General features: G+C 35.8%; 1 protein-coding gene across 2 annotated transcripts in view; it reads right to left on the minus strand.

Annotated features, from left to right (window-relative positions):
• The window catches only part of EPHA6 (EPH receptor A6), a 529970-nt gene that overhangs the window by 475998 nt on the left and 31667 nt on the right, over nucleotides 1–22305 (minus strand). For both annotated transcript variants that reach the window (XM_035540604.2, XM_035540605.2), the window contains exon 2: nucleotides 19055–19119. In XM_035540604.2, coding sequence (XP_035396497.1) covers nucleotides 19055–19119 — 65 coding nt within the window. The remainder of the gene's footprint in view (nucleotides 1–19054; nucleotides 19120–22305) is intronic.

The raw sequence follows: 22305 nt of genomic DNA on the forward strand, positions 1-22305 counted from the left end.
GAGCGCCCAGCCCTCCTGGACTCCTCTGCCCTTCAGAACCGCCTCCCAAGGGACTCGGCCAACCAGCGTCCTGAGCAGCTCAAAGTCAGCCCTCCGGAAGTCCAATACAGCGGTTTTACTGGTCCCCTTCCTGGCCTCACCAAGAATAGAGAACTCTACCATTTCGTGGAAGCAGTCCCACCACGTCTCCGTGATGGCAACCAAGTCGTAGCCTGAGCTACGCAAGCAACACCTTTCTTTCTCCCTTTCCCAGGCTTAACTTCACTCCTTCATTCCCAAGCCCTCTACCACCTCCCTGAGAGGAACAAGTGTTTGTGGGTGGTGGTGGTGAATGTCAGTACACAGCAGTTTCTTTTTGCTGCTCCTTTCTCCTCATACTTTTCCTCTGCTCTGTAATGGGCTCTCCATGGGTGGCAGTTACTCTAGGAACATCTATCATGCTCAGGCATGGTCCTCCATGGGCTGCAGGGGACATCAGCTCCAGCACCTGGAACACCTCCTCCCCTGATGCTCATGGTGTTCACAGGGCCGTTTCTCTCTTTTTTTTTTTTTTTCCCTCATTCCTCTCTGTAACATTTTGTCTCTACTGAACACGCTTTGCCAGAGCTGTCCCCATGGTGGCTGTGGGGCCTGGCCATGCCCTGCATGGGGCCATTGGAGCTGTCTGGAACCAGCTGTGTCTGGCATGGGGCAGCACTGGCCTTGCCTCACTCAGTGGTCCTGTGGCCCCCTGCTACCAGTACCTTGAGAAGGACGCCCAGTGAACTCATCCCTATAGGATGGAGGAGAACGGTTCTAAGATTGTTATTGCAGTTTCTGTAGGGTTTCACACATTTTGGGGTCCTATACTTTCCATATCATCCATGGCTGTACCTCCTTCAGGTACAGAAGACACAGCCATTAACTTGCATTGCATACATTTTAAGATCAAGGAGTTCCATCAAGCATGCCGGATGCCAGCTTCATCTATGGCAGAGTCTAGACATGAATTTACTCTCCTTTCTGACAGTGGCCAAGGCAGCCCCCTGTTCCTTCTGCATTCACCCAGAAATGGTAGAATTTAGTACCTTGTTTTCTTTAGTAAGTGAAAAAGAGCAAGGAAATCCATGAATGGTAAGAACTTTACACTAGCTTTTAATTCAAGGCCTCAAAATGTACTTTACTATTTAAAGGGATTTTTTAAAAATCCTGGGATTAAGAAAGTTGCCGTCTCAAATACCATGTCAGTCAGCATTAGCTGTGGCATTATTTTAGACAAACTAAGAATTTGAATAGAAGTATTTATCTTCTAATGTCATATTCCCAAGGCTACTGAAAGTAATTACATATTGTATCACACACGGCCATGAACTTTACAGGGCTGGCTTTCCTCTGCCTCATGAACTGCACAACACCTAAGAACTGCTGCTGCTTCCAAGGTGAAAGGCAGTGCCTGCAATAGATGTATTTAATATTAAAACTCTAAAAAAAGAATTAGAAATGTCATTTCAAGTGCAGCCACTTCTTTTAGCTAAAATTTAGAATCTTTCCAAAAGCGTCCCCTACTTGACTTTCAACCCTTGTAAAAAAAATCTATATAATGTCCTTCTTTATAGTACTCAAAGAAGTAAAATAAAAAAAATGTTTATGCTGTGTGTACAATTAAGTATTTTGCACCTCCACACATGTAAATCAGAAGGATGTTGGTCAAAGTTGCACGCAATTAAAAGATTTTGTTCACAGAACATTAAAAAGGTAGGAAACTTTGGACTACAGTTCTTATAAATATTAAATCAATCTTGTACTGCTGTCACAAGCTAATGAATTTCAGTTTAAATTTCTGATGTGGAACATTTTTTTTTTTTTTTTTGCATACTGGCAACATATCACAAATATCTAATTGATTGCTTTATAAAGAGGAAAAAAAAGAGGGATATCAAAAGAAAAATCTTGTCTTCAGTGGAACAGATTAAAAGAATATTTTTCTGGGTCTGAAAGACAAAAAAGCTATCTGGGCTTCTTTCCTCTATATAATGTAGGGCTGTTGACTACAACCATGAGTTATAGTAACAGTTATTATCCTATTTTTGACATTCAAACAAACAAACAAACAACAAAAAACAGCCATACAATTCATTACTCTTAGTAAATGTTCCTACATCTAAATTTATTTTCATCTGAAGTTCCTTTTTCTGATTACCCTTCCTCTGTGGACACAAATCATACATGATGAAAATTTCCGAAAGTTCTACTACATACTACAGTACTGCACAAAAAGACATAAGTATGACAGTGTTGAAAAACTCGTCTCTGTGTAGATTCCATATAGATTCAGGCTTTACTCCTACACAAAATGATACCATTGTTTGTGAATAATCTGCTATCAGGAATACCATATTTTATTGTATATTCATAACATTGAAATACGTGAAGGAAATCACATTACTCCAAGGGAGTCAACAAATATAAAATTTAATAATCATAGATTATAACTGATCTCTAGCTCAGGCAACAGCAAGTAGATGCATCATAATTCCCAAGAGGAAGGAATATTCAGATGAAAGCCACTGCAGTAACTCTTACTCTTTTATTCTGCATTTTTCTGAATTTTATTCTTATTATGTAGTAGTCAAAGAAGGAGTTCTGTCACCCTCAGAAACAGTCTCCAACATATAAATCAAAATAATTTTGAAGAACAAAACATTTTCCTTCAGGAATTTTCCCACTCTGACCCAAAAAGGGGAAAAAAATCTAAGTTGGTTTCACCTTCATTGGACTCTGATCCTATGCTGTGGGTAAACCAGCTGGGCTTAAGTTAAAGCCAAATTTTCATAGCAGTGCCGCCTCAAATGCATTAGAGAGAATTCCATTTTTTATTGAGATGGTTTGCTGCATGTTTGGCTGAATATACTATTATCTGCTCCATAAAAGGCTGGAGCTGAACAATATTTGTCAGGTTAGCGTTTTTGGAAAAACTCCTATCTTTTTTTTTTTTTTTTTTTTTAAAGTAACTGTTTAACTCAGTGGACCGCAATCCTAGAGGAGTGTATGTTTATTTGCAAATCTCTTGCATTCATATACAATCATATTGGTATACATAAAACTGAAGTGGCTGCACATGTAATAGAAATAATCAGCTTTTGAGCTATCAATCAGCTAACTGCAGCAGGTAGATGCTGAAATAGTTCTGCTGTTTCCCATTGTGGAGGACCAAAATTAGCTATATAAATGGCATATGCTTCTGCAAGTATTCTCTTAAGAATATTGCCCCTAAAGCTAGGTCTGTACTAGTAGGACCAGCAGATGCACTATCATTGATAATGTTTATTTGTTAGGAGAGTTTCTGGTGTTGCTTTGGTCTTTGCCAACTAGCACTTCCCCAGACTTTTCCTGGGCAAGATGGATCTGGATAGGACACAACAGGCAGGACACAATGCTTCCAGTGAGTGCTATGGATGAGGACTGTAGCTAAAGGGTATCAAACTAAAAGTCACCATCTGATTTCTTCTGATGGCTTACATAATAATTCTAACATAAGACCAGCTCTTCACAGCACATCACTTCAAAAGAGCTACCTATACCATTAAAAATAGGCATGTTAAAGCAATTTGGTAAACAAAAACCGAAACTCTGAAGCACTTCCACTACACAAATAAATAACAATAAAAAGATATAAAATACATTGTCAAAGGGAGAAGTTCATTAGTTTCTGGATGTATGGTCTAAAAACTGCTCATACCCTTGACAGAGACTCAGGTAAAAGCAATCACTTTAAATGGCTTTATGGAGACAGGTGGCATGCCATACCTCTGCCTTCAAGGCTAGGGCAGAGATCTTAGTTTATTTAATAGCATAGACATGAATTATTTAGCTGTGCATGAAATACCTATTTTGAATTTACACACAGACATCTCATTTGCATCTAAGTTTGGAAATACTAATTTGTGTTAGCTGCATAATGCAATTTGCTACAAAGGTCTCAGAGCTGGTTCAACTGGAGCTGCTATATTCAGAGAGCAATGCTTTGCAGAAACACAAGAGTTTCCGAGAGCACTTGAGTCTAGAGTTTTGCTCCCTAGCTAACAAACCCTAGCCTTCCAGAGTGCCAGCTGGCTTGGATTTGGTGCCACACTGGCTTGGCTATCCTGCTTGTGGCTCAGGTGATACCTTCATTGGACTTGTTCCAGAATCTCTGCTGCAGTTGTGCTCTGACAGGCAGGGTTAATACTCCTCTGAGTCCTTCATCTACTGCTAAAGCTCATGGTCATATTCATTGTTAGAAATCAGATAATACATTAGATGGACCACCAGTGTGATCGGTTATGGCAATTCCTACACTTGGTTTTATCTGTAGAAACAGTAAGTGCTGAATTTTAATGAGGAAGAGATTAAAAATACATGGCATTTTATTACTTCTTATTAACTTCACTTTACAGATAAAAGGTTCAGTATGGGCCATGTGCTTTCTGATTGCTGGGCAGAAAGCATGAACAAAGTAAAATAACTTTGAGGAGTAAGAACAGAGGAAAAGAAACTGAAACAAGAGCAAAAGAAGCAAGAAAAATCTTGATGCAACGGCATGGGCAGTGCAAGCTTTTGCCCCTTAGTTACTGTGTCATGGAATGAAAAGCTAAAGCTAATCCCCTTAGCTTTCCTACGTGAAAGTGGAATCCAAAACTAATCCTTTTATAGTAGCTATACCACATGAAATGGGGTGTTTAAACAATTTCCCTTAATCATCACAGCAAGAATCAGGGAACTGAAGTCAATCCCCTTAGCAATTCTGCAAGAAACAGAGAAGCAAGCAATCTCCTTAGTTATGCTAGGGTTAAAAATGAACGCTATCAGCCTTTGAAACTATTTTGATACAAAATTATTAGTACCATGTTTCTGACATACCAAGACCCAATGTGAATACACAGTAACATCCTTGGTACAGTAAGTGGGACATTAATAGTCAAATTTTGTGGTGTAAGTTATGTATCTAATACTCACCGCTTTATCATTTACTAGTTGTAAGCATACTACAAGAATGTGTACACATAAGTTAGCTGAGAAGCAAAAGAAAATGTGTGAGCTCTTCTTTAATTAAAATTAAAAAATAAGGAGTATTCTTCACAACATTAAAAGCTGACAAAAAGTACTAACAGACACGATGAGAATTGCTTGAACAAGGTGATATTAAATATATCACGTTATTTAGCTGTTGTGTCTGTTAACATTCACTTTATTTTTTTCTACTTACTCTGCAATGTGTCCAGTTTTTTAATACTACTAATTAAATTCCCAAGAAACATTAATAGAACTCTTAAAATAACTGTTACTAGTTGAAGTCACGCATATTTGTTCCATTTACTGATAGTTTTGTTTAGTTCTTTCTCATTTGTTTTTTTAAGCAGATTGTTTGATAAGAGCACGATACCCTACAGTATGATACCAGAGGCAGATCACCTACCCCTTCATCTTGTCTGTGTGTACAGTGGAAAAATTTTTGTTGTTTCTAAAATACACGGGATAGTCAAGCCTCCAGAAATACAAAATTAAATATGTACCATTTTTCAAGTGAGACCATCTATTTCTGTTCACTTCAAGGTTATATGCTTGTCTTAACGCAAAAAGTCAGCTAGAATATCTGCATTCTTCAAATGCTGTTCTGCATCTCAACAGCACTTGTGATCTTTCAATTTATTTCTGCAAGTCATGTATTATGTTTTAAACTCTTCAGAAGGGATTCTTTTGATTAAATACAATAGAGGAGGACTATCCTTTTAAATCTGAAATACAATTATAATTTTTATTCATAAATGCTTGGATTTTCTACTGGGTTTCTTTTTTTTTTTTTCCTCTCCATAGAATTGTGATTCTTAAAAAGAATTCAGTTTTCTTATTAGCAGTCAATAGACATATCTAAAAACTGCCTATTTTCCACTTTGTGAAGTAGCTTATTAGGATTATGTGAACAGTTTCCAATTCTGCTATAAAGGCCTCTATACTTGCTTGGATCCTGTTGCAGGATATGCACATTAAATCATATGTGAAAATTACTATGTAAAGTGTCTCTTCTTAAATCTGAATTTTCAATTCTTTATATTTTGGACTAGCAATTGCTGCCCATTTTAAATGTTAACTGTTCCTCAGAGAAGAGATTTCAAGCTCAAGCATTCTACTGGAGGTTAAGAAACAGACATCTACTGGCAGAGAGAGCAAAGCTGAGAAGAATTTCTACAACATCGGGTATTCAGTTCAGACGGAATAATTTTTTCAGTAGTCTAAGACTAGGGTTTACCACTTTGGTGTTTATACTGAGAAGTATAGGAGGGCCAGGGTCTCATCCCAGCCTTGAGTGTCTAGAAGATTTGTCTTAGAAACAGCAAGTGGGATCATTGCAAAGCAGCAAGGAGGCCAACAGGCAAGGAGTGTGCACAATCCAACACTACTATACTATTGCTTCTTGACTCTCCTTTAGCTAGCAATATAGTCATAGCCTTTATTTTTACTTGAGTTTTTGGCATGAACTCATGGACAAGGAAGGGCACATCACGGAGGAAGCTGGTAAAACAGGGACCTTTTGACAGAAGATAAAATACAGACAAATGAAAAGAAATGGAGCAAAGCAAAGCAGGGAGAAAACTGTCTAACTACAAGGAAGAAAGTCAAATGTGTTAAGCCCTTGAGAACTGCAACTAACGTCGAGTTTCCAGACAGCGTCAAAATGGTAGTGATAGAGTCCCTCTTTGTCCACACTTACTCAAAAAGAAATGGAAAAGTCTGTGTCAGCACCAGAAGGGAAAAAAAATCTGGGAAGTAGAGCTGTATTTAAGTGTGCCCCAAACAAACTGGTCCTAATTGCTCTAGCAAGATCCATTTGGCAAGAAATCCTACAGAGCAGAAAAACTATTCGTATACAATCCTTCCATCCTTACAACTGTGAAAACCCGTGTAAGGTCTTATAATTGAAAGCAATATTGGAATGTAAATGATTTAGTGCAATTTGCAAAGGGGATTATATGTGCACTTAAGTGTTTAAAAGAGGCTTGAAAAATGCCTCAAGCTTACAGATTTCTTGAAAAATTGGTCACTTTTCTGTAACTTCAAGAAGTAAGTCACTGCATCAAAATATCAGGAAAATGTTCAAAAGCACAGTTCATTTTTTTTTAGTTTCAATTCCTTTTCTTTTAATTCTAAGTAAGGGCTTCCAATACAAGGCCAGGCTACTGAAAACCCTTAAGAATATATAAATTATTTTACTTTCATTACACATAGAAGATCCACTTTTAGAAAATAATTATTCCTGTCACTGAAAGGATAAAAAGACAGCAACAGTCTGTCAAGAATTTCCCTCAATTACTGAACACAGCATGCAAGCAAAAAGCAGCAACTGAGATAGTAAAGAATCTTTGGTGCTTCCACTTTTATATTTTTCTCTGGGAAAAAATAAATAAATAAATAAATTTTGTGGCTTTTAAACAATCCACAGAGAATACTTTTCAGAATACCTAGGTATTTATCAACCACTTAAGCATTTATGAGAGCATTTCCAATGCACATAGGAATTCCAAGGGGTAGTTCCCGTGAGTTCAGTATAGCTGTTCTTAGTCTCCAAAAATACACTGGTTCTATTGAAGAGATGTTCAGTATGTACCTCATATTTCCATAAATATTGCTTTTCTTCTACTTTCTTTTTGTCCTTTCTTTTCCATGATTTTGTAATAAAAGCAACTTTCAGTTTGATGTTCTTTATAGCTACATGCTTGTGCAGAGTGAATGCTGAATTATATCAGAACAATATTATATTTGATTGGGAATTAAATGAATTTTTTCACTTCAATTATAAGTGATTTTTTTGAATTTCAAACTATCTAGATGCTGGCAGAAACAGTAAAAATTCTGTAATTCAACACTGCTGAAAATATATCCCATACTATTTTTAAATCAATCATACTTGCTTCTCCAGTTGAGTATGTTTTTCTTTTCAAAATATTTTTCCCTATAGAAAAGGCAAGAATATGTTAATTTTCGCTAAATTATACTTTCTTTTATTTCTTACTGCTCCTTTTGGTAAACCAAGATATGAAGGTGAAATCTACAGTGTATTAAAAGCTATTTTCCATGCATTGGGTACATAGATGTGCAACCCATGTATGCTATTTCTATTAATTTTAACTTCCAACCAATGTATTTTTGAGAAAAAAATATAAGATTTAGCATATATTTTGTGGGGTTGCACAACAGAAAGAGATAGATGTGCTCGACTACTTACAGTGCTTCTCATATCTACAATGGGAAATGTAACAGAAAGTATAAATACTGCTACTGCCACTCTGTGCCTTCTTTTGCTATATAATATAAAACATGCACTGAAAAATAATCAAATTTCAGTGTACATTATAATTAAGTTACCTGTGTTAGACAAGATACATTACAAATCAGTGTCCTAAGAAAATGAAGTGAACAGTTTTACATTTGCTATTTGGCAGTTTCCAGGCACTGAGAGCATGAACTAGTTCTAACCAGAGTACAAACAAGCATTTTTAAGGAAAGAAGGTTTGCATTATAAGTAGCACTTTCACTGCATCAAAGATTACAAGACTGCCTGCTTTGTTTCCATTTTCTTTATTATATTCCTGGCCCTACTAAAAAAGGACTTTTAACAAAACACAAAGTCTTTAATGGTCATAAAAGCATACAGACAAGTAAGAAAGTGAAGAGTAGGTGGTGTATGAAGGCAGTGGGGGAAGTCTGATCTTGGGCAAGAAAAGAAAGCCTCATTAAATGTCAGACTGCTCCATTATTAAGGTGATAGACTTGAATTTCAGCTATGTGGATTCAACACTGATTTTACTCCTTTGGTATGTTTTTATGTTAAATGTTAGAATAGTCAGAGAAGATGAAATGGAGATGACAAACTCCTAGCCTGACATCCTAGTGAGAAGTTATCCTGCTACAAAACCAGTAAAAAAAAAAAAATGTTTCTGCTTAGCAGATATCCTATAGAAACGATTCCAGTTATGGACAGGAAATTTTGCTTTTACTAAGAACATATTTGTACACAATACCATCTAAGTTAAACAAGAATAAAAAATAATTCAAAAAATATATGCTGAATTACTATCATAAAGTTCAGACTTACTATAGAGCAGATTTTAAAAAAATAAATTTTGATTGAGCAGTTTAGAGACTACTTCTATCACCTTACTTTTACAGATTACTATTTAAGCATATAACTGTTCGCTACTGAACCATTCAAATTTGTTTATAATACTCCATTATACATGCTTTCTTCCAATTTTTTTTGTTTTTGTTTTGTTTTGTTTTGTTTTTAATTTACAGCTAATTATATCGCATCTTTTAGGCTATGAATGCTTTAGATCTGTGACTGCACAGTGGCAAGCACAAATGGGTCCCAATGTGTTCGCAATATCCAAATAAGAATATGACTATGTTTTGCCAATAGCTATCCTCTGTGGAATGTGTAATTAGATATTTCACACAAAACCAGATGAAAAATAATCAAAATACTGCCCAAGTGCATGAACAAAAGAAAGAAAAAAACAGGGTGATAAATATCTCTTCTTCACAGTGCCTGGCGTATTTTGTGAATTTAACCATTATAGACGCAACATGCTCTGGTAACTGTGGATCCATTCAATAGGTACTCAAATCCACAGCAGTTACAGCTAGGGTTTTCAGGTTACGTATGCACACAAATTAAGATTTTTGACACTCTAACAGGAAATACAGGTAAAAAAAAAACTTAGGCATGCGTCAAATTACTTGGACATTGGTAGTCACAGGGACATACACTCTTCAAGAAAACCTTTTATGTTCTAAGAGGTGTTCTTAAATGAAACATGAAAGTTGACTCTCAAAGGCAAATCACCTCAGATTAGAAACAGTAAGTCCTCTAGAAAATCTTTCTTAGACAGTTAACTAGATCTTGGATGTGCCTAATCATTAAATCCCTGCAGATGGATATCAATCTCAAGAAAAATGACCCTCGTCTTACCTCTTTCCTTATAGAGCATGCCTCAAGCACCAAAAAGGATTCTAAATAAGGTGTGGTAGAGCATGGGTCTGATGATGTCCAAATTACAGCTCAACTAAGCACTTTAAAATATTTTTCTTAGTGTCATCTCTGTAAATTCCCCATATTGTGTGAAAATCTGAATAGCTTCTTTCTTTTCCTTCATCTCTGTTAAATGTTCTAACAGCTAAATCCCTAACTTCTATCAAACTTGTTAAAACCACCATCTCGGTGACACCTCCAAAATCTGGCTGCTGAGCTTTCATAGGTATAACTACATGTTACAGTTGGACTGCTCTAAGAGAGGGAAAAATTTACGCTTTTGGACGCATTGTTTCTTCTCAGAAATGTCCTCAATTCCTGGTTATAGCTCTGCTTCTTGCTACTGCTGCAACATCTATCTACATGGATGTAATTCTCTGTTCCATGAACTGTTCAAAGCTATTTACTTGGAATAAAACACCTTCAGAATGTGAGTCTTTCTTGGTATTGGCATTTTTTTCCCATTGACTTTCACAGAACTTTAGAATTAAGTATGTGTACTGGATCTGGCAGGGATGGAGTTAATTTTCTTCATAGCCACCTGTATGGTGCTGTGTTTTAGACTGGTGACCAAAACAGTGTTGATAACACACTAGTGTTTAAATTATTGCTGAACAGTGCTTGCACAGCATCAATGCCTTCTCTGTTGCTTACTCTGCACCCTCAAGGAGTAGACTAGGGGTGGGCAAGAGGTTGGAAGCTGTCCCCAGCTGACCAAAGGGATATCCCATTCCATATAACGTCATGCTCAGCAATAAAGCTGGGGGTGAGTTTTCTTCAAAGCAGTCTCAGAGTCTGCTGGTAGGAGGTGGTGAGTCATTGCTTTTGCATCTTCCTCTCCCCCCCCCCCCTCCCCCCCCCCCCCACTTTTTAATTGTCTTTATCTCATCCCATGATTTTTTCTCACTTTTGCCCTTGGTTGGGAATGAGCTAGTAACTACATCAGGACTCAGCTGCCATGGGGTCAACCCACCACAGCATGTCATTAAAGAAGCAATGATGTCTTCTTCACTAAGTCACAGGTCTCCAGCCACACACTGTTGTCAGACTAGGAACTGATAAACAGAATCAAATTTCTTAATTACACTTCTAAACGCCCTAGACTATCTTATTCACCACAGAAATCAGCCTAAAAATGCCATTAAATTGAGTATCACACAATACACTATTAAAAGTATTTTACACTATTCAAGCACAGACTACAAAGGCTAAGAAGTATGACTATATATCATACAGTTACTTAGCATTGTATATATAATACGGGAGCTATCAATAATGAAACATTATTCAGTTTTTTTCTAATGAGACTATTCAATGGAACATTGTTGGGTAAATATTTAGAACACAAAATCATACTGGTTGATATAAATATTTTGGTCAGGAAAACTCATTCAGGGATGATGTATATTTACATACCTAGGAGCGGGAATACCACTTATACCTAATGAATAGAATACGATGTGTTATATAACAGCAGTTCTGGAAGACAACTGTGAGACACGGTGAAAATCAACTGAACATGACCTCCTAATATTATTACTATAGAGAGAAATCCTAGTGGGAACTCTTTGACGTTTAAACAGGAGAATAATAAAGAAAAGTGGCATGACAATTTGTAACTGTAGAAAATAATGAAATTGACTGTAAAATACTGCATACTTGTGTCTGTGCTTTTGAAAAAAAAGAGTCACATATCGATTTGAATTTTGGAGTACAGGAGGAGGAGCAATGAAGAACTTAATCTACTTAGATACAATATTAGGCTAAGAAGGAAGAATTAAACAGTAGGAACTTTAAAAAAAAATCTAATTAATTAATGGAATAAATGAAAGCTTCTTGACGTCTTTTTTAAATATATCTACTTCTGTGAAATTCTTGTTACAGGGTTAACATAATGACAATGCTTGAAATCTTCCAGCCCCTGATAAATAAGGGTGAACTGACAAATTGATCTTTCTGATCATAAAGAATTTAAATATCTATTGTGTTCTAATAGTTACAGTATTGAAAGTGAAGACTGAAAGTATTGGTGATGTTATAATTCACACTGCTACATGAAATTTTCAAATCAAAGCTGTCCTTAAAATCAATATTGATGTGGCCATGTGGATATGTAAATATATCTGTTTACAAATACAGATAACTCATCTGGTTTCTATTTCATAGACAAATCCAAACAGCCGCCAACTACAGTTAGGAGACTTTGCATTTCTTTCGTGCTATAATCTGTACCATTTATTTGTTGTTATGCTGTAGTACCATGTAGTTCTCTTCTGCTTGTAGACAACAAGATAACATGAAATGCAGAACTAAATTATGGGCAGTGAGTATCACCATATCTACAATGCATTCCCTATCTTTTTCTTATGATGCCATACTGCTGCCTGAGCATGTTTAATGCACTAACCTCACTTACTGTTTGTGTTAAGGATTTCATTATAAACAGGTTAGTCTTATATTTCAGATACTTGCTCGGGTTTCACTTTTTAATACTTTCTTAGCACTTCAACATTTCGTATTTTCACACGTTATATCCCCTTATACTATATTTTGTTGAGCCTCAAGCTGAACCTGTTATTTGTATTATCACTTCCCACAGTAAAGTCTTTTCCTTTTTTTAGCTTTTCTTTAAGTCTTCTTCTTTTAGCTTTTCTTTAAGTTAACTTGACTTCCTACACAGTTTTCTACTCTATATGCATGCAAAGACTTCTTACTGGAGAGTGTTACTTTTTCTGCCAGTTGCTTTGTTTATTATTTTAATAAAGGAAAGAGCCTAAGCTTCTCTCTCTTTCTTTATAAGTGTTTTTATGTGATTTCAAAGGAAATTCAGAATATCCTAAAAATAATTAGTCCACCTAAGAAAATTGATAGTTAAAAATCCTGAGTAAGCATAAGAATGCTCCGTAGACATACTGGCCCAATCACCATAAGAGCTAGCTGTTACAAAATAAAGAAGAGTGGATGCAGGTACACTGAAAGAAGTATTTTGAAGGTTAGCACTGGAAACCTTCTATATCAGCTCTGATTACAAACAAAATTAAAAAAAAAGAAAGGATTAGCAAATCAGTAGTGATATGACAAATGCTAGTAAGCTGTTCAAGAACGTCACCATAAACCCTAGCAATGTCTTCTAATTACTTAAGAAGGAGCTAAAGGTGAATTGTAGACAGATATATATAAATTAAAACAATTATTTTAACAGAGGGTAAAATAATCAGTCTGGTGGGGGGAAAAAACACCAGTACTTTGATGAGCTCAATCTCAACAGATTCTGAACAGAAAAAAACATAGAACTGCATATTAGTGACAGTTATGCAAAATCTTAAATGATCACCCAAAGAAAGAAGATATTTAAAATAGACTTACTTCCGTGGATAAATCAATTTTAAAAAATTACAAGGAAGTTGTTCAGATAACTACAGGAACTGGGATTAAAATAGTTTCATCACTTACACAGCTGTCAAATAATGTAGGAAACTTCTAGTAGGCTTTTTACTGCTGAGGCTATATATTTTTCCTGCAATGATAAGTCAAGGTAGCTTCTGCAAGCCCCTTCCACACGTAAATAATTTCTCATAGACTTGTGCTATGAGTCACCTTGCCCTTTTTTTGTGCTAAATTTAAAATATTTTTGGAGTTTATTAAGTGTCTACATGGAAGTGTGAAGTTAGATTGATGTTAGAAGCAAAGAAATTCTTCATTATTAATTTTCTTCTTCCAACAAGAACACTTTGTTCCAAATTACCACTTGCAAAGTAGATTTAACTCATGCAAAATAAGGAGTTCTTAGATTTAAGTAGAAATATTTATGGTAGAAGTTTATCAGCAATAGACAGGCCCTTATGGCAGTGCTCTCCAATGCATAGCTCACAAGCAGATTTTATTCACAAAATTCTGTTACATTGCTTAATGCAGTGGGAAACTAAAATTAGATAAATAAATTTAAGTCAGAAAGAAAAAAACAAACAAACAGACCAAACCTGGTTGTCCAAGGCACATTATCTTATTAGCATTACTGCTAATGGATAACTGAAGGTTGAGGATCACTGCATTTCAGTTAGGCTTTCAAGTTTTTTCCTTTCCTTCCTAAATTTCAAAATGGTATTAATCGCTGAATAAGTGTTTAATCCCATAGGAAAAAAAAAGTGGGGGGGGAGGGAAAAAAAAAAAAAAAGACCTTCTAAGAATCATAGCACCACAGACAGTAGTGAAAAAATCTAACAAATATAATTCCGTTCAGTGAATTGACTCTAGCTGTAGCCACGGATAATGGTTCATACGAACTCAACTGGCCTGTCCACTTGCTCACACTCAAAACCTCTTTTTAAATCTATGAGGGGGTTCCTTCCCATTTTTTGTACAAATCCAGGCAAAACTGCATTTTCAAGGTTAAGGAGTAACAGATGAGTAAAGTTCTGTCTTCATTCTGAAGCACAGACCAATGAACGGAGTAAGTATCAGATGGTTCATTATTAAAGCAGAATTTTTATACAGCCCATCACTGAGAAGCTAAATTGGAACTCAATCAACAAAAGCTGATTCTATCAACCTCAAGGATATTAATGTTTTACGCTGCATTTTTGTAGCTCTAAGCACTTAATTTATTACCCAGTCAAAATACAAGGAAAAAAATCTGACAAGCAAACAAAGAAAATATATTTGTAAGAGAAAGTACTGTATTCTTGAACTTGAGAAAGGTTGTACAAACAACTGGGAAGAAAATGAAATAGTAAAATCACATATTGTATTACTAAAGAATGGATAACACTGTTGAGCATGACTCATTGTTGCAGCTAAATGATGGCACTGCATACAAATGCCACATTAAAAAAGTGTTGTATCTTTGCTTGCTTGGGTAGGTGCCTCTGGAGGTTACCAAAACTGCTGAAAGCTTACAATCTTTTTTTTTGCATTATGAATATACTATAAATAGAAAAACTGGGAGGTGAACGTGAAGGTTCTGCAAATTTCAGAAGAATACCTACTTCTAATTTTTTCTTCCACTTCACCCTAGCCAGTTAGTTTAAAATCGCTGAGGCATACTCAATATTACACAAATCCCAAACATTAATATTTCAGTTGCTATTTAATTTAATGGAAACATTCTTTGTGACTGAGTCTGCCCATAAATTAATGACTTCTGTTAATGTCAGTCTCAAGAACAGCATCATCCCATTCTTCTACCACTGAAAATGTTCTAAAGTCAGAGTAGCTTTGTAACTACATGTCAAGGACTTTTTTGTTGCACACATAAACACCGCACTTACTCTCACTTTTTGAGAAAACAGTTGATTAAAGTAGCATGTACAATTTACACAGTATCAGAACAAAAGTCTCTATCAAAAGAACAAGCAAACGAAAAACAGTCACTCTTCAGGAAAACAGGATAGGGTAGGGTAGGGTAGGGTAGGGTAGGGTAGGGTAGTTCAGTTGCAAGGGGCCTTCAAAGTTCATCTAGTCCAACTGTCTGACCTCTTCAGGGATAACCAAATTTAAAGCATATTGTTAAGGGCATTACCCAAATGTCTCTTGAACACTGACAGACATGGGGCATCAACCACCTGTCTAGGAAGCCTGTTCAAGTGTTTGACCACTCTCACAGTAAAGATTTTTTTTTCCTTATGCCTACTCTGAACCCTCCTGGTACAGCTTTATGCCACTCCCTTGCATCCTGTTATCAGTGACCAGGGAGCAGAGACTGGCACCTCACTCTATGCTTCTCCTTCTCAGGATGTTGTAGAGAGCAATGACGCTGCCTCTGAGTGTTCTCTTATCCACATTAGACAACCCAGATGTCCTCAGCCTTTCCTCATGGGACATGCCTTCCAGTTCTTTTACCAGTTCTATTGTGCTCCTCTCGATGCTTGAAGGATCTTCAACATCCTTTTTATATCATGGGGCCCAGAGCCACATGCAATGTTCAAGGTGAGGCTGCACCAAGGCTAAATATAGCAAGTGAATCACCTTTTTTGACCAGCTGGCTGTGCTGTATTCAATGCATCCTAAAATGCAGTTTGCCCTCTTGGCTGCCAGGTCATCATCTGGTGTCATGTGAACCTGTTTATCTCACAGCTGGACAATTTATCCAGAAGGATACCATGGGGGACTGTATCAAAGGCCTTACTGAAATCCAGAAAGATTACGTCCACTGCCTTCCCTTCATCACCAATTGGTCACCAATTGGGTGACCTTGTCACCTTAAATTTTACCCTAAGTTTTGAAAAGAATCAGGTAACAAGTAACACAAATATTGGCTTTTTATTTCATAGACCACATAAAAAATGGACATGAAGAAGCATATAAATGTCATATTCTGTTAATTACCTGAACATTTGTAAACTCAATAATCTTCTCACCTTCACATAAGGTACAGGATCCCAGAATAATTTAAATAGAAATAGTTTAGAAATATATTCCACTTTAGTTTTTAATTAATTTTAGTATATTTAATATTTTATAAGCAATGATGCATATTTTAATAGTTGTATGCAATTCTTCAGTATGATCAACTACCCAAAACAACAAGTACATTTGCTATATTTTAATGAAGTTTGTCAGAATGAGACTAACCCAGAAAAATCAGCAAACATTGATTTTAATCAGCACTTCTGCATAACTCTCAGTGAGAAAAGTCTCATTTCATAGAATTCATTTGTCTTCACTATTTTGCTTTGTTGTTTGTTCCTTCTTTCTGCAGAGGTCCAGCATTGCCACTACCTCCAAGTGCTCACAACAAACTTTACAGGACCAGTACATTGACCTAAGATATTTTCCTCCATGACTCTGTGAGAAATGGAGAACCTCATTTTTCAGCATATCTAGTCATCTGCTGCTGTATGTGACCAATGGCTTACAGTCTCTTTCCTGAAGTGCTCATGCTTCTTCCCCAAATAACGTATTCCTCTCATCTGTACAACTCCCCAAAATCTGTTGCAAAGCTTCTTTGCTGAATTGCTCACGAACCTTTATCCAATTTACAGCTTATATTAATTAATGCACAGTTTAGACACATTTTTTTTCTAAGTTCACAGTTACTACCTCTCCATACTGCATTTATCCAGTTCTTACCTGAAAATGGTAATTTTCACTGGATTTTTCTATTAAATGTCCCAGTAAGCCTTACTCTGCATGTTTTCCTCACTCTGCAGACTGCTGTTCTCCCACACATTTGCTTTAGCTACTTTTTTTTTTCTTTTTTCTTTTTTTTTTTTTAAATGAATTTTACTTATAGGGAAATTATCTAATAATTGAATCCCAACTACTGCCTCAAAGGTAAGCTCTTTGTATTCTAGTATGTTCTGCCTGTTCTTAACATGCAGCAAAGGCAATTTCCATGAAAACCTCAACGTGGTGCAAAAGTAAAGTTAAGGATAGGAATGACCAACCAAAAGAGATATTTTGTAATAGTTATGTTTTAAATCAACTTTTATTGCCTTTTTATGCTTCTATATTGTGGTTATTGTCACTGAAGTAACTGAAGCTTTTAGGAATTTACAGAAAAAATGAAATTATATCCTGTCTACTTTCCAAATGCCAGCCTCCTTGTCCAATCCAGCGGGACTTACCACAAAACGAGAGCAAAAATTCTTTGCTGTATTTTCTCATCATACTATATGACAATATTATTTTTTTCCTAGAGCAAATAATGCAAAAATACCATGAGGAATTTAATATATGACAATATTTGCCTTGTCTAGGAATTCTGAAGGAAAAAACTTTCAGAATTATAACGTACGCTGCATGAGACTTCATACAAAATGAAAAATACAGAAGTATCTATAACAGACAGAAATGTGTCTAGGAATACAATGGACTGAAAAACCCTGAAAAAAAATACACCATAAAGTTGAGAATAGGCTGAGATTAAGAAATGTAACATTGCTTGAAATCCCTGAAGGCAAAGACACAGAAGGCATTTTATAAAAATGGATTATTAAGGTGCTGAGGATAGACAATTTCTACTTCCTTCTGGAATGGATCACAAGAAATAAAATAATTAAAAATGAAACAAGATTTCTCACTCAGAAAAACTGAACTTTCAGAGCTCATTTCAGAGCATCAAGAAATTATGTCACACAAGAATTAAGAGATAATGCTAGCTAATATAAAAACACATGACATGCGATCAAGAGCTGTACATACAGTGACATCAGTAGCTGATGGAACAGGTGTCAAATGCTTTAGTGCACTGTATCTTAATTAAAAAGTTAAACTACAAATGCCTCTGATGTTCTGTTAAGTGCACCAACCGGGAGGAAGGAAGACACAGACTCTGCGTAGCCCCTGGCAAAGCACTGATGGCTGTACTTCAAAAAGCAAAAATGCACCTCTTCCCCACCCTCATCTAGCCATACCACCTCCAAATATACCAGGTACCTGCAACTCTATGAGGCCCTGAACACAATGTCAAGTGCCTGACAATCTGTACTAGCAGCACAGTGAAACTGTGTAAAATCTTAAACTGGAATAGAGATGTTTTGCCTAGAACGGTAAGTGGATGAAAAAAAGAAAATACTATTTAAATATTTTCCCTACATGTTTCTACTGGCTTAATGGCATTAACATATTTGTAACGTTTTCCTGATTTAGCAAACCTGATACCATTTGACCAGATGCTAAAGTCCATATTAATCCTCACTTCAATCATGTTACAAAATCAAAACTTGTTTTTCCTTTTAATTCACAAAAATGTATTCATAAATGCATCCTCCAAAATAAGAATTTTTAATATGTAACTTTATGATATGTAACAGTTAGAATTAGATTTTTAAATGGGATAGATTCCTGAGCAGAAAAGCCAGAGAAGGGCATAGTAATGTGTACTCATGTCATTCTTGCATCTGTTCTTCTTGTTATTACAACACAGGCTGCTCCGGTCCTGAGAACAACTAAAATCTTTCCTGTGAGTCCACACTACAGGAATATTGACTCAGTTATAATAGTCATTCACTTTAGTACTGTTGGAATGCCAAATTCAAGACAATAAAGCCACAACAGTGAGTGACTTACCCCATTTAAAGGAAACGTTTTCCATCCTAGTTCTCCGAGGGCAGCTGTAGTATCAAGCAACACAACTGAAAGTGGAAAAAGAAATTATATGTTTGTGGTGTTTTTTGATTAGACATATACAAGTATAAAGTACAGCAAAGTATAAACCAATATGAACTGAACTAGACATATCAGCCAGGTACATCTGCTTAAAGCTATTAAAGCTTTAATATTAAAGCTTTAATGAAAACATTGGAGTATGAATACTCCAACACAATAAAAACATTTAAGCTTTTGAGGTTTACATTTATTATTATGTATCTCAGAAAATATCACTCGTGCAAAAACTAAATCTCTTGCCAAAACCATTGCCAAATCACAACACATAATTGATGCCTCATCATTAAATGGTGCTTGAATAAGCAAGCATGATTTTGCAATCCTTTGCCTGGAAATCTAGGAAGTCTGCACATGGACTTGAGCACTAAAGCTACGAAAATAAGGAAAAACATCTTCAAAAGAAAGATATTTAAAAAAAAAAAAAACCTTTCAAGAAGGAAATGCAAGTTATACAATACACAAACTATAATTCAGAACAGAAAGACTAACAACTTTTGAGTGGGTATTTTAGCTGGAATATCACAATGCTGAAAGTTGTTACAATTATTTTGCAGATCTTCCGACATATTTGTGTTTTTTTTTTAATATATGACAGAATGTGCATCTTTGTATATTACAAAATATTTCTGCACTATTCTAATGTGTTAAATTACACTATCATCATTTTTCTCTTCCTGTCAGCAACAATGCAAAGATTATATAGAACACAGCTCATAGCAATAAAGAAGCTGGCTGTAAACTAAATACGTAGTACATGAGATATCATACCTACGTGTACTACTGCCCTCTAATGGAATTGTTCAATCTGACCCTCTAATCTAATTTTAAAAATGTAAATTACGATTTAACATAAAATTAAGTATGGTATAGTGCAGTTGATTTTAATTGTCAAGTTACTATGTTTTGAAGGCTCAGTTCCTCCTTATGGCCCACAAATACCCATTCTCCTTCTGATAGCTAAATGATGGAGAAAAATTAAGCTATTAGTTTGGAACATGATACCACTTTGCATACATTTTGGGGTTTTATTCCATTGCACATTGTCTTCCACCTCTGATCTGCACATTGATTATTTAGACAATAAACTCTACAGCTATCTATAATGTTTCTATAAAGCATTTACATCATTATGAATAGATGTCAGGTCATGCTTTTTTTTTTTTTTTTTTTTTCCTTATGGAATAGAGACATCAGCATGCAAACCGTTAGGACTTGCCAGCTTCTTAGATGAAACTTGGCCTGACACCTTCCTTTGTCTCTCGTATTAGTAGCAGTTAGAGTTCTATATTTGGCTGTATGTTGACTTTTAACTTCATATTGAAGTAGCCTTATCAGCAAATTTACAGTCAGGTAAAAAGCTCAACATTAACCAAATAAATTTTTAATGATTTATCTGAAGAAATAAATGACATTTTAAAAAGGATATTCCACAAAGGGGAGGGTTCTACTTCCAGCTTTTTCAGTGCTTCACCAGCTTATGAAGCTTTGTGAATAACTCAAAGATAAATTCAACCTTTTATATTACATGCCCTTTTATTTCCAAAAAATGGAATCCCTGTCCCTACTGAGATCATTGCTCCTGCTGATTACTTACAAAGCTGTGATTTACAGTTGTTGTAGTATTTGCCGTTTACATCAGGCTACCAAACTCTTGTTCCAGAGCCTCTTCACATCTGGCTGGTGAAGCATCAGCTTCCTCTATCACCCTCCAAGCAACAATGTACTGGGGATCTGTCACCTCCAAAAAACTTAAGCCAGTGGGTTTTGACATTTCCTTTTCATAGACAAGACCAAGTACTCAGCTGGTTTCTGAGAATATTTCAGTTCATCTTAGGAGTTTGTTTTCTTTTCTCCATGTCTTCCTCCCTGTCTCTCAATCAAACCCAGACAGCATGGGCAATTTATAAATATATTTGCTTCTCAACTGAGATTCTGTCTTGCTATTTATCAAGTAATATTATGATGAGATTTTAATTCTTTCATACATAATTAAATAAATAAAAAGCACTGGAACTTACTGCAAAACCTATGGACCTGCAGGCAGAAATTGACTCTTGTAAGCAGTGTCAGGGTATAATATGTTGTTTTGCTTTCATGATTTTTGTGGTAGCAGGGCAGTGATTTAATAAATATTGAGGTATTCAAAACTAATACTTCGAAGGAACAAGAACCAAAATACAGGAAGGAAAACTAATTCATTTCTTCAGTGGAAGTTGAATTAATTAATTCCTTGCCTGAATTAATCAAGTACTACCTGAAAGCTCAAAGCTATATATTAAAAAACTTAAAAACCGGTGTGAATTCATCACTGAAAGTATGCTAAATTCAAATGTATGTGAACCATGTTCTAATATTTCGTGTATATATTCACAAAATGATCCCCATCAAATAACTGAGTTTGCTAAATATAATTTTTGATATAGTTTTACCTACTAAGCATCTTTTAGGGTCACATATGCTCACCTATAGCCATCAAATCAGCTAGAACCTCAAACTGGAGAATTCAAACAACCAAACAGCAAATAACCAGAACTAGAACGGCAGCACTTTCAAAGTCAGAAATGAAGATCATTAAAATTAAGGCTGCCATTGCAACAGGATTTCTATCAAAAGACATAAAAAATTACCAATCAAAAATATGCAAATGATGGCAGATCAAGTAAACAGTAAATTTATGACAAAGAAATACAAACCCCTGTAAAGCAATGAAATCAACGGAGCTGCTATACAAATGAGGACACAGATAAAGTAATAAAATCCTCACACACTTCAGTGATTTGGAAATATCTACACAATAGACTTCAGTGTGGGACCGATACCCGACCTAGCTTTAAATGAGGTAATTAAGAAACAGTCTATCCCCAGCAGCACAGACCTGATGGCAGACAAATTTGCACTGCCAAGAAGCTTCCAACTCACAGCTCCTTGGCAGAAAATTCACTCTGCCCAAAAAAATCCACACTAAGAGGAATGCTCACATGTATACATGTGAATTACATACAGGAGTGAACGCTTCTCTGCTGGCTGTAGAATGGTGGCAGTTTCTAAGGAACTGGAAATACACATGCACAGCGACTGAAAAGAGACAGTAGACACTACATACATGATGTTTAAAATGAGAACATTCTCCAAAAAGTTAATGGAACCAGGAG

Source organism: Cygnus atratus, chromosome 1 (genome assembly GCF_013377495.2).
Source record: "Cygnus atratus isolate AKBS03 ecotype Queensland, Australia chromosome 1, CAtr_DNAZoo_HiC_assembly, whole genome shotgun sequence".
NCBI lineage: Eukaryota > Metazoa > Chordata > Aves > Anseriformes > Anatidae > Cygnus > Cygnus atratus.